Below are 13,324 nucleotides of genomic sequence, written 5' to 3' on the forward strand. Positions count from 1 at the left end.
TGACTGAGTTAGTTGTATACTATATTTCCCTGCCCTTGGAGCAGCAGAATGAGATTCTCTTCCCAGTCTTCTCCAGGGAGGTGCTGTAAACATACATAGTTGACTAATTGAGAATCAAGCTAATGGGTTTGACTTTTATACTCTTTCATGTCAGCAGAGTTTATGTATGTGAGGAGCAAAATGCATTATATGGCTCCCCCAGGCATAGGATATGATAAATACCTTCGCTACATTGCAGTTTGCTTCCAGGTCCCCTAACAAATTATCTATCAATTTAAAAAACGATTAATTCCATTATTCAGGCTTATCAACTACAGTCACTGTGTGATATTATGTTGTTTGTTTGCGTTCATTACCTAATTATTATTTGGAAAAAATACAGAACAAAAACAACCATACAATAATAGTCCCAGATAAAAGTATTGGTTGTTTCTTTAGTTAAGATGGTCGTTCATGTCACGATCGTCGGGAACAGAGGAGGACCAAGGCGCAGCGTGGAATGCGAACATATTTATTTATAGATGATCACACGAACAAAACAACAAAACGAAAATGTGACGTCCCTGGTTACATTCACAAACCAACACGGAACAAGAAACCAACCCAAATGAATGCCTCACGGCTACTTAAGTATGGCTCCCAATCAGAGACAACGAGCTACAGCCGTCTCTGATTGGGAGCTACCCTGGCCAACATAGAAATACAACAACTAGAACAAACACAAATGAAAACTCACACCCTGGCTCAACATACTAGAGTCTCCAGAGCCAGGGCGTGACAGTACCCCCCCCCTAAAGGCGCGGACTCCGACCGCGCCAACCAAATACCACAGGGGAGGGACCGGGTGGGCACTCCGCCTTGGCGGCGGATCCGGCTCCGGGCATGATACCCACTCCCTCTCTAACCCCCCAAAGTACCCCTGGTCCGGTCTGGCCCTGCTGACCGGAGCTGGACTGCACACTGGTGGAGCGGATTTCTCTAGCTCCGGCGTGAAGCAGCTGACCCGTGCTGAACCAGGCACCGGTGGAACAGGCACGGGCTGTGCCGGACTGACGATGCACACCACTGGCTTGGTGTGGGGAGCAGGAACGGGCCGAGCCGGGCTGACGAAACGCACCCCTGACTTGGTGCGGGAAGCAGGAGCGGGCCGGACCGGGCTGACGAAGCGCACCACTGACTTGGTGCGGGGAGCAGGAACGGGCCGAGCCGGGCTGACGAGCGCACCACTGACTTGGTGCGGGGAGCAGGAGCGGGCCGAGCTGGGCTGACGAAACGCACCATTGGCTTGGTGCGGGGAGCAGGAATGGGCCGAGCCGGGCTGACGAAGCGCACCACTGACTTGGTGCGGGGAGCAGGAGCGGGCCGAGCTGGGCTGACGAAACGCACCATTGGCTTGGTGCGGGGAGCAGGAACAGGCCGGACCGGGCTGACGACGCGCACCATTGGCTTGGTGCGGGGAGCAGGGACGGGCCGACCCGGGCTGGCGACGCACACCACAGGCTCGGTGCGAGGGACAGGAACAGGCCGGACCGTACTGGGGACACACACCACTGGCCCTACGCGGGGATCAGGAACGGGCCGGACCGGACTGGTAACACACCCCAGTACCTCTCGCCGTGCCTCTACACTTTCCTCCCCTTTTGTGACCAGTGGCCCCCGTAACCTGGCGGCCTCCTCTACTAACCGCTCCATCGCGGCCCCCTGCTGCCCCGTCGTCCACGGCGTGAGCCCCCCCCTAAAAAAATTCTGGGCGTCTCTCCTACCCGTGGACCAGGTCTCCATGTCCCTCGCCAGACTTTCGCCCTTCTGCTTCCAAGTCCGGCCCTTCTCTTCCTCACCCGGCTTGACCCAGTCGAGGAGGCGGAGGAGATCTGCTAGAGATCTCCCTGGCGATGGCTCCTGGACACGCTGCTTGGTCCAGTCTTGGTGGTTTCTTCTGTCACGATCGTCGGGAACAGAGGAGGACCAAGGCGCAGCGTGGAATGCGAACATATTTATTTATAGATGATCACACGAACAAAACAACAAAACGAAAATGTGACGTCCCTGGTTACATTCACAAACCAACACGGAACAAGAAACCAACCCAAATGAATGCCTCACGGCTACTTAAGTATGGCTCCCAATCAGAGACAACGAGCTACAGCCGTCTCTGATTGGGAGCCACCCTGGCCAACATAGAAATACAACAACTAGAACAAACACAAATGAAAACTCACACCCTGGCTCAACATACTAGAGTCCCCAGAGCCAGGGCGTGACAGTTCAGTAGCCATAGCAACAGTCTAACAGATGTTTGCTCTGCTGTTTAAAACAGAGAGGATGGTGTTTCTCCACTACCTGAAGGTCCATTAAGTAACTCATCTAGTGGTACATGCCTCTGCAGGGATGGAGATGGGGCGTTGGCCAGATGTTGTTTGGTGAAGCGGGACTAAGTTCTGTAGCATGCTTCACAGAGCGCCACAAGGTGGTATTTGAAAAACAACAACAAAGTAATTCACTCTCAAAGAGCAGAGTCACTATAGAAATAGCAATAATGCAAAGGTACTCTATACAATGCCTAGCTGCATTATCAGTGCTGTAGAGATGATCCCAGGACACAGGCGCGGTTAATCACATGCATGCCATCGTCAACAGGAAACAGTTGAATCACATGTTTATTTAGGTATTGCAGCTGAGAGGAAAACAACTATCATAAATATAACATAATGAAGTAAATTATATACTTTTATTTTCTGCATTTTGGTGTACGGCCATTCTTTTAGAAACCTGCTTAGCTATGGTCAATTTAGTTAATTGAATGGAAAGTAAGTTGAATAATGTAGCTTCTATATTCCTACTGAAGAAAGACATCTGACACGGTGTACCTCTTACAGCAGCTTAGTGTAGGCCTATACTTAAGGGACTAGCATTTTATGGTCTCCCTTACTCTGCAATGTTGGGGCAACATGTTAATGCTTCCTTTGGCTGGCGCTGTATTTTCACTGCCCTCACTGTGCCCCATCTGTCTGCTCTGTCTGCTGGCAGGCTTAAGTATAGATAGAGAGATGGCAGAGAGAGTCTCTGACCCGCTTAAAGAATGCCCCCTGGGAGCAGCCCAATGTAGGCCTCTCACTGCACTGTGTCCTCTGAGCCATGCTGGCCACTTTGGAGATGGGGAAACACACACACACACACACACACCTGCTTTATCCTCTCTGGTGGCTGAAGCAGTGACACAGCCAGAACTTAAAACCCAGTGATATCAGACTCAGATAGGACCTGGTTGGGTTGGTGTTGAACTTCAGCCAATCCAGGCCTTGATTACCTTTCCCACTGGTGCAGGCCCGTGCAGCATTTCACTCCTTTTGTTCAAGGAGTTTGAAAAAACGAAATCTAAACCAGATAATTAATCTAAACCGGATAATTGGGTTGTCAATATCTCCTCTGTCTAACTGAATTACATTCTGTTTTCAATTCTTTTAATCATTTTGTTCACTTTTTTTCCATCACTGTCATCACTTTCATCGTCTCAAACCTGTTTTTGGAACGTTAAACAATATATTGTAAAGCTACAATATAAGCCCTGAAAATGAGGCCATACCAGGGACCAGTGTGTTGGTCATACCAGTGTGTTGGTCATACCAGTGTGTTGGTCATACCAGTGTGTTGGTCATACCAGTGTGTTGCCTCATGCTGGGACTGGTTCAGTCAGGAGCATGTACCAGGACCTGAGGCTTTCTGTATTTTCTGTAGCGGCAGGCAGGCAAAAAGGCAGGGAGGGAGGCAGGGAAGCAGAAAAGGCAGGGAGGCAGGCAGAAAAGGAAGGGAGGGAGGCAGGGAGAAAAGGAAGGGAGGAAGGCAGGGAGGCAGGGAGGCAGAAAAGGAAGGGAGGAAGGCAGGGAGGCAGGGAGGCAGAAAAGGCAGGGAGGAAGGCAGGGAGGCAGGCAGGCAGGCAGGCAGGCAGAAAAGGAAGGGAGGAAGGCAGGGAGGCAGAAAAGGCAGGGAGGAAGGCAGGGAGGCAGGGAGGCAGAAAAGGAAGGCAGGGAGGCAGGCAGGCAGAAAAGGAAGGGAGGGAGGCAGGGAGGGAGGCAGGGAGGCAGGCAGGCAGAAAAGGCAGGGAGGGAGGCAGGCAGGCAGAAAAGCAGAGTGCTCTGATCAGAGCAGAGAGGAGAGGGAGTCTTGGGAGGCTGATTTCACTGAAGATAAGTGATCTATATTTCAGGATGCCAGCTGCAGTCTGGAACATTAGAACAGCAAGGCAAGTCATGCTAGGAGACAGGGTTATCTCACTGGTAGTGGCCATAAGCAAGCGATGATGGCCATCTCCTCTCCAGCGTACCATATATTTTCTAGAGTCTGATATGTACTAGTTGATGTGGGGAAAATGGGATTCACTTCATTTCCTAATTCTTTCCTTTGTAATGAAGGTAATCCCAGCTGGGAGTGTATTAGTAGGCTGTGATTAATTCACATCCAGGAGAAAATGAAGGAAATGTCAGTTTTAATGGAATGAACCACAACAATTCTAGGTTGCCCCACCCTGCAGTTAAGCTATACTGGCAGAGACCCCACTCCTACTTTCCTTATGTTAACCTATTTTCTGGGGGTATCACATCTTTGTTGCAGTACTAAAGTGGCATACATTTTATAGTAATCACAAAGCAAGGTATAATATTCTGGTTAATATGAAGGATACTTCATGATCGTATTATTCTAAAAACAGTCTGTGTTTTAGGTAATGCTCAAACCTTTCTTTTGCATTTACAAATTGGATTCACTAGCAGCTACACCAATATCTCTATCTCCCCCTCATACTTTCTGCTGTCCCCTCCCTCAGATTGGAGAGGCTGAGCAATGGAGCTATTGCAAATCCCCTCCTCCCTCCTCTCCTCCCTCTCTCCACTCCTCCCTTTCTCAATTCAATTCAATATAAGGGCTTTATTGGCATGGAAAACGTATGTTAACATTGCCAAAGCAAGTGAAGTAGATAATAAACAAAAGTGAAATAAACAATAAATATTAACAGTAAACATTACACTCAGAAGTTCCGAAAGAAGACATTTCAAATGTCATATTATGTATATATACAGTGTTGTAACAATGTGCAAATAGTTAAAGAACAAATGGGAAAATAAATAAACATAAATATGGGTTGTATTTACAATGGTGTTTGTTCTTCACTGGTTGCCCATTGGTCTTACACTACACAAAGATAAATAACATAAATTTTTCTGAACTAATCCCATCTGTAAGTGGTAGGACTTATTTCACCCGTTATTGAGATGGTTGTTCCAGTTTAGATGGTTTAGGTAGTGTCATCTATCAATCTTCCCTATCTAAACTCAATTGCAGGAGATTAAAAATTCAAATTGTTGGCTACCCTAACTCTGGCTGGATTCACATAGGAATTATAGAACACTTTGCAAGCCATCTTAATGTGACTTGCCGATTTGGCCTGCACACCAGGAGTTTCAGACCACGGTGTTAGGGTAAAACTGGGCTGTCGAAGTATGGTATTGTCAAAAAAAGTTATGTATTGTCATAAATAATTACATTTTATAATAAAATATTAACTTAGGTACTCACTTGGAGAAGGCTACAGGACAGAAAGCCATCAAATGCAACAATGTAGGCCGTCTTTTTCAGAGACATTTAGATTTATATCACATACAAGTCCTTCATGAATGTAGGAGAAATTCGACATTGACTTGAAATGCTAGATAGTGGTAATAAAAATACATAAGTAATCATTCCTCATTGTTTTCAGGAATGTAATGTTTGGAGATGGGAAAGAATGTTCTATTGAAGCTCTTGAATTTCCTCAATCGTTCATAATGTAAATTATATATTGTGTGTTTATGATGGATAGTGGTACAGATTGTAGTATTGTCAGTCTGATTGTTCATCTCCTGGTCTGTTGTTTGATTGTGAACAGGATGCTGGCTACAGTGGGAGCAGACTTTGACTTGAGAACTCTGAGGGCAGTACGGGTCCTGAGGCCACTGAAACTGGTGTCTGGAATCCCTAGTAAGTACAATGACTTTGGAAGTTTGTCATTTTAAGAATTAAAATATGTATTTATATGTTACATTTTTGTTCATGTCATCATATGTAATTCTGATAACCAGAAATGTTAAATAAAGGAACTTAAAGAGCCTTTTGGGATCTCTCCTATGATCAATGTTAATACTACAACATGAGAGTAAAGTGAGAATGTTGTGCTCTCTCTCTCAGGTCTTCAGGTGGTTCTAAAGTCCATCATGAAAGCCATGGTGCCTCTGCTGCAGATTGGCATGCTGCTCTTCTTTGCTATCCTCATGTTTGCCATCATCGGCCTGGACTTTTACATGGGCAAGTTCCACCGGACCTGCTTCAGGACTGATACAGGTACAGTGGGGAAAAAAAGTATTTAGTCAGCCACCAATTGTGCAAGTTCTCCCACTTAAAAAGCTGAGAGAGGCCTGTAATTTTCATCATAGGTATACGTCAACTATGACAGACAAAATGAGAAAAAAAAATCCAGAAAATCACATTGTAGGATTTTTAATGAATTTATTTGCAAATTATGGTGGAAAAAAATGTATTTGGTCAATAACAAAAGTTTCTCAATACTTTGTTATATACCCTTTGTTGGCAATGACACAGGTCAAACGTTTTCTATAAGTCTTCACAAGGTTTTCACACACTGTTGCTGGTATTTTGGCCCATTCCTCCATGCAGATCTCCTCTAGAGCAGTGATGTTTTGGGGCTGTTGCTGGGCAACACGGACTTTCAACTCCCTCCAAAGATTTTCTATGGGGTTGAGATCTGGAGACTGGCTAGGCCACTCCAGGACCTTGAAATGCTTCTTACGAAGCCACTCCTTCTTTGCCCGGGCGGTGTGTTTGGGATCATTGTCATGCTGAAAGACCCAGCCACGTTTCATCTTCAATGCCCTTGCTGATGGAAGGAGGTTTTCACTCAAAATCTCACGATACATGGCCCCATTCATTCTTTCCTTTACACGGATCAGTCGTCCTGGTCCCTTTGCAGAAAAACAGCCCCAAAGCATGATGTTTCCACCCCCATGCTTCACAGTAGGTATGGTGTTCTTTGGATGCAACTCAGCATTCTTTGTCCTCCAAACACGACGAGTTGAGTTTTTACCAAAAAGTTCTATTTTGGTTTCATCTGACCATATGACATTCTCCCAATCCTCTTCTGGATCATCCAAATGCACTCTAGCAAACTTCAGACGGGCCTGGACATGTACTGGCTTAAGCAGGGGGACACGTCTGGCACTGCAGGATTTGAGTCCCTGGCGGCGTAGTGTGTTACTGATGGTAGGCTTTGTTACTTTGGTCCCAGCTCTCTGCAGGTCATTCACTAGGTCCCCCCCGTGTGGTTCTGGGATTTTTGCTCACCGTTCTTGTGATCATTTTGACCCCACGGGGTGAGATCTTGCATGGAGCCCCAGATCGAGGGAGATTATCAGTGGTCTTGTATGTCTTCCATTTCCTAATAATTGCTCCCACAGTTGATTTCTTCAAACCAAGCTGCTTACCTATTGCAGATTCAGTCTTCCCAGCCTGGTGCAGGTCTACAATTTTGTTTCTGGTGTCCTTTGACAGCTCTTTGGTCTTGGCCATAGTGGAGTTTGGAGTGTGACTGTTTGAGGTTGTGGACAGGTGTCTTTTATACTGATAACAAGTTCAAACAGGTGCCATTAATACAGGTAACGAGTAGAGGACAGAGGAGCCTCTTAAAGAAGAAGTTACAGGTCTGTGAGAGCCAGAAATCTTGCTTGTTTGTAGGTGACCAAATACTTATTTTCCACCATAATTTGCAAATAAATTCATTAAAAATCCTACAATGTGATTTTCTGGATTTTTTTCCCTCAATTTGTCTGTCATAGTTGACGTGTACCTATGATGAAAATTACAGGCCTCACTCATCTTTTTAAGTGGGAGAACTTGCACAATTGGTGGCTGACTAAATACTTTTTTCCCCCACTGTATGCACAATGCACATCGCTATGAAATCTTAGTCACCTTTGTTTTGTGTAACTGCTATAACTTATAACATATGTAGAGTTTATATACATTATGTGCTGATCTAAAGCCTATAGTTCTGGGAGCTACTGTGTTTGCATGTTAGCGCACAGAGCCGACCTGGTTGTGGTTGTGTGTGTGTGTGTGTGTGTGTGTGTGTGTGTGTGTGTGTGTGTGTGTGTGTGTGTGTGTGTGTGTGTATGTGTGTGTGTGTCTCAGGTGAGCAGGCAGCAGAGTTCCCCTGTGGTATGGAGGCTCCAGCGAGGACTTGTGAAAATGGCACTGTGTGTCAGGAATACTGGATCGGCCCCAACTACGGCATTACCAACTTTGACAACATCCTTTTTGCTATTCTGACCGTCTTCCAGTGCATCACCATGGAGGGATGGGTGGACATCCTCTATAACGTGAGTTCACCCTACTGTACATATTACATTTACCTGTGACATCATAGAAAAATGCTGAAGTTGAGACTCAAGTGTGAGGAGGGATTAAGGCTGTGGTGATCATGATATTTTGTCAGCCAGTGATTGTCAAGCAAATAACTGCCGGTCTCACGGTAATTGACCATTAATTAACATAAACGCATGTATCATCTCCTGGCTTTCACGCATAGCCTACAAGCCACTGATGCAGACCTTTGGAACATCTAATAAATTCATTTAATATAGCCTACATCATCACAATAAAACCATTATTTATTTTAGACCAGTCTAAAGAAACATGATATGAAGAAAATGTAGTCTATTTCAGAAGAACAGAATAGCATACTCTGTGTTGTCCCTGATCTGGCTATGGGCTACACTAGTTCATTTAGCAGACAAGATTTGCTTAAAATTCCGTGGCATTATTTTATAGTATGAAGAATACAATTGAACATAGCTAAATAAAATAGAAAGGATATTTTCTCCAAACGATTTCTGATGGAGTGCGCACATGCAGCTATTCTGCTTAATTTAGAGTTATTTATGCAACTTTAGTTGTGATACAAACGTTGGGCTATATGTTTAGATTTGTAATATGTCTTAAGGCTGCATGATGCGACTCTAATGATGATTTGAAAAGGCATGATGTCACGATCGTCTATGTCGTCCAAGTATGACCAAGGCGCAACGTGTCCAAGAAACATGACTTTTTATTTAGCAAAGTAACCAAAATCCAAAACAAAAGACGACTCAATGAAGTCCACGGTACACAGACCGAAAAAGGAACAAAAACCCACAAAAACAAGGTGAAAACACACAGTTTAAATATGGCTCCCAATCAGAGATAACGAGCCGACAGCTGACACTCGTTACCTCCGATTGGGAGTCATATGACTAATACAAACAAGGAAGACAACCACCTAGACACCCCAACCAAACAGCACACAACAAAACGAACATACCCTAAACCCAACCTAACCCACATAACACCCAACAATACAAACACACCCTGGTTCAATAACAACGTCCCCGGAACCAGAGCGTGACAGTACCCCCTAAAGGTGCGAACCCCGGGCGCACCAACATAAGGACTAGGGGAGGGTCTGGGTGGGCGTCTGTCCACGGTGGCGGCTCTGGCCCCGGTCGTGATCCCCACCCCACCACAGTCACAACCTGCTTCAGTAGCCTCCTCCCAATGACCACCCTCCAACTAACCCCACCTGGACTAAGGGGCAACACCGGACTAAGGGGCAGCACCGGACTAAGGGGCAGCACCGGGATAAGGGGCAGCACCGGGATAAGGGGCAGCACCGGGCTAAGGGACAGCACCGGACTAAGGGGCAGCACCGGGCTAAGGGACAGTACCTGACTAAGGGGCAGCACCGGACTGAGGGGCAGCTCCGGACTGAATGGCGGATCCTGGCTGGCTGGCTCTGGCGGATCCTGGCTGGCTGGCGGATCCGGGCTGGACGGCTCTGGCGGATCCTGGCTGGACGGCTCATGGCTGGCTGACGGATCTGGCTGCTCGTGGCTGGCTGACGGATCTGGCTGCTCATGGCTGGCTGACGGATCTGGCTGCTCGTGGCTGGCTGACGGATCTGGCTGCTCATGGCTGGCGGAAGGCTCTGGCTGATCCTGTCTGGCGGACGGCTCTGGCTGATCCTGTCTGGCGGAAGGCTCTGGCTGATCCTGTCTGGCGGAAGGATCTGGCTGATCCTGTCTGGCGGAAGGCTCTGGCTGATCCTGTCTGGCGGAAGGCTCTGGCTGATCCTGTCTGGCGGAAGGCTCTGGCTGCTCCTGTCTGGCGGAAGGCTCTGGCTGCTCCTGTCTGGCGAAAGGCTCTAGCGGCTCCTGTCTGGCGGAAGGCTCTAGTGGCTCCGGTCTGGCGGACGGCTCTGAAGGCTCATGGCAGACGGGCGGCTTTGCAGGCTCAGTACAGACGGGCGGCTTATGCAACGCTTGGCAGACGGGTAGTTCAGGCGCCATAGGGCAGACGGGCAGTTCAAGCGCCGTTGGGCAGACGGGCAGTTCAGGCGCCGTTGGGCAGACGGGCAGTTCAGGCGCCGTTGGGCAGACGGGCAGTTCAGGCGCCGTTGGGCAGACGGCAGACTCTGGCCGGCTGAGACGCACTGTAGGCCTGATGCGTGGTGCCGGAACTGGAGGTACCGGGGCTGATGACACGCATCTCAGGGCTAGTGCGGGAAGCAGCAACAGGGCATGCTTGGCCCTGGGGACGCACCGTAGGCCTGATGCGTGGTGCCGGAACTGGAGGTACCGGGCTGAGGACACGCATCTCAGGGCTAGTGCGGGGAGCAGGAACAGGGCATACTGGACCCTGGGGGGACGCACCGTAGGCCTGATGCGTGGTGCCGGAACTGGAGGTACCGGGCTGAGGACACGCATCTCAGGGCTAGTGCGGGAAGCAGGAACAGGACGCACAGGACTCGGGGAACACACAGGAGGCTTAGTGCGTGGTGTAGGCACTGGTGGTACTGGACTGGAGACAGGAGGTGGCGCCGGAAATACCGGACCGTGCAGGCGTACTGGCTCCCTTGAGCACTGAGCCTGACCAACCTTACCTGGTTGTATGCTCCCCGTCGCCTGACCAGTACAGGGAGGTGGAATAACCCGCACCGGGCTATGTAGGCGAACCGGGGACACCATGCGTAAGGCTGGTGCCATGTAAGCCGGCCCGAGGAGACGCACTGGTGACCGGATGCGTGGGGCCGGCTTCATGACCTCCGGCTCAACGCTCAAACTAGCCCGGCCGATACGTGGAGCTGGAATGTACCGAACCGGGCTATGCACGCGTACAGGAGACACCATGCGCTCTACTGCGTAACACAGTGTCTGCCCGTACTCTCGCTCTCCACGGTAAGTACAGGGAGTAGGCGCAGGTCTCCTACCTGACTTCGCCACACTCCCTTTAGCCCCCCAAGAAATTTTTTGGGTAGTACTCTCGGGCTTCCAGCCTTGCCTCCGTGCTGCCTCCTCATATCGCCGCCTCTCGGCTTTAGCTGCCTCCCGCTCTTCACGAGGACGGCGATATTCTCCCGGTTGATCCCAAGGCCCCTCACCATCCAGAATCTCCTCCCATGTCCATGAATCCTTTATGGGAGTCCATAAATCCTGTGTAGGTAGGTCCTGTTGCCGCTTGACACGCTGCTTGGTCTTTTTGTGGTGGGTTTTTCTGTCACGATCGTCTATGTCGTCCAAGTATGACCAAGGCGCAACGTGTCCAAGAAACATGACTTTTTATTTAGCAAAGTAACCAAAATCCAAAACAAAAGACGACTCAATGAAGTCCACGGTACACAGACCGAAAAAGGAACAAAAACCCACAAAAACAAGGTGAAAACACACAGTTTAAATATGGCTCCCAATCAGAGATAACGAGCCGACAGCTGACACTCGTTACCTCCGATTGGGAGTCATATGACTAATACAAACAAGGAAGACAACCACCTAGACACCCCAACCAAACAGCACACAACAAAACGAACATACCCTAAACCAAACCTAACCCACACAACACCCAACAATACAAACACACCCTGGTTCAATAACAACGTCCCGGAACCAGAGCGTGACACATGAGCTCTGCTTTGTTTCTTGTGCAGGCTGCACATACTTCATCAGTCTCTCATTCACAATTTGACAAGCACTTGATAATGCCTCGAATTTTCCGGGGGCTTCCCCCTTGTGTGGCCGTTGTGCCCTTGGGCTGAATATAATAATTATAATTCCCTTCTCCCGTCTGCATGCTCCGAAGGACCTCACACTCACATGGCTGTCTCAGATATCTCAATTCTTAATAGCCAATGCCTGTCACGTGATCGGGTCTTTCTCACAGGCATCTCAGCTCCGAAGTAGGCTACATGTGAAGACAGACACATCGGGGACGCAACTGCGTGCGTCGTTCTTATCAAATTCTGAGGCAAATATTGAAGATGTTAGAAGAACTGTCCACATTTACTTTTCATCAGCCAACAAGATGAGTAGGCCTTACGAACAGCAAAAGCACTAGGCTATGTCAATCTACTATCCCCCATAGTACAAAAGTTCCCCTATTCTATTGGTCAACTTATCCTTCTGTGCGAGAAATAAATATTCCAAACATAGTCTGGGACAGTTGTGGGATGCGATAGTTCCCAAATGAATACACCCACTCACATCAAAAAAACGTTTAAAAGCCATGAGGCTGATGCAACAGATCAGAATGTTTAGCTTAAAATGTTGATAAACTATTAGGCTATTTCTTCACATTATAAGTGCAGCAATGTGCACATGGCACTAAACTATAAGCGCAAATGTTCCTAAATACAATCAATTAGAGGGAAAACTCCATTCTCAAAAGTGACCGCAAATGCAATTATGCATGTAATGCTTTATTATAAAGGTGCATTTTTATGGTGATCTTCCCCAAACTTGAAACTCACACGCTGCCTATGTATGCCAGAGAGGCGCTACACCGGTTGTAAAGCAGATTAATGTGTTTAATTTTAAGAAGTTATTTGGTCACTTTAGTTGTGATACAAACCTTATCAAAACATATAGGCCTATGGGCTAGGCTACATGAGGTGCGCAACTATGATTTGAAAAGGTGTACATTTACACACTCCCAGGAATGTCAGCTCAACCATCCCGTATACGGGACACCTGATAATAGCAAATTTCCAAGTCTTAATTTTGCTTAACTCTGAATAGAATAGGAATGGAGTTATAGGCCTACTCTGGCTGGTTATAGGCAGCCTATCACATTCGACCTATACCGTAGCCCATCTATCCTAAATGGGCTATATGGGACTGAAGCCTGAAACAGATCATTTGGTTTCATTTCAAGGTAGTGAAACCAAAGTACTGTAATGTATATTAATTAAATCAAA

The 13,324-nt window shown here is 47.6% G+C and overlaps 1 protein-coding gene across 1 annotated transcript in view; it reads left to right on the forward strand.

Moving 5' to 3' along the window:
- LOC121584695 (voltage-dependent N-type calcium channel subunit alpha-1B-like) overlaps nucleotides 1-13,324 on the forward strand; it is a 161,591-nt gene that overhangs the window by 35,385 nt on the left and 112,882 nt on the right. The window contains exons 4-6 of the mRNA XM_045225721.1: nucleotides 5,918-6,009; nucleotides 6,217-6,369; nucleotides 8,233-8,420. Of these exons, the coding sequence (XP_045081656.1) occupies nucleotides 5,918-6,009; nucleotides 6,217-6,369; nucleotides 8,233-8,420 (433 nt within the window). The remainder of the gene's footprint in view (nucleotides 1-5,917; nucleotides 6,010-6,216; nucleotides 6,370-8,232; nucleotides 8,421-13,324) is intronic.

Source organism: Coregonus clupeaformis, chromosome 16, assembly GCF_020615455.1.
Source record: "Coregonus clupeaformis isolate EN_2021a chromosome 16, ASM2061545v1, whole genome shotgun sequence".
Classification (NCBI taxonomy): Eukaryota; Metazoa; Chordata; class Actinopteri; order Salmoniformes; family Salmonidae; genus Coregonus; species Coregonus clupeaformis.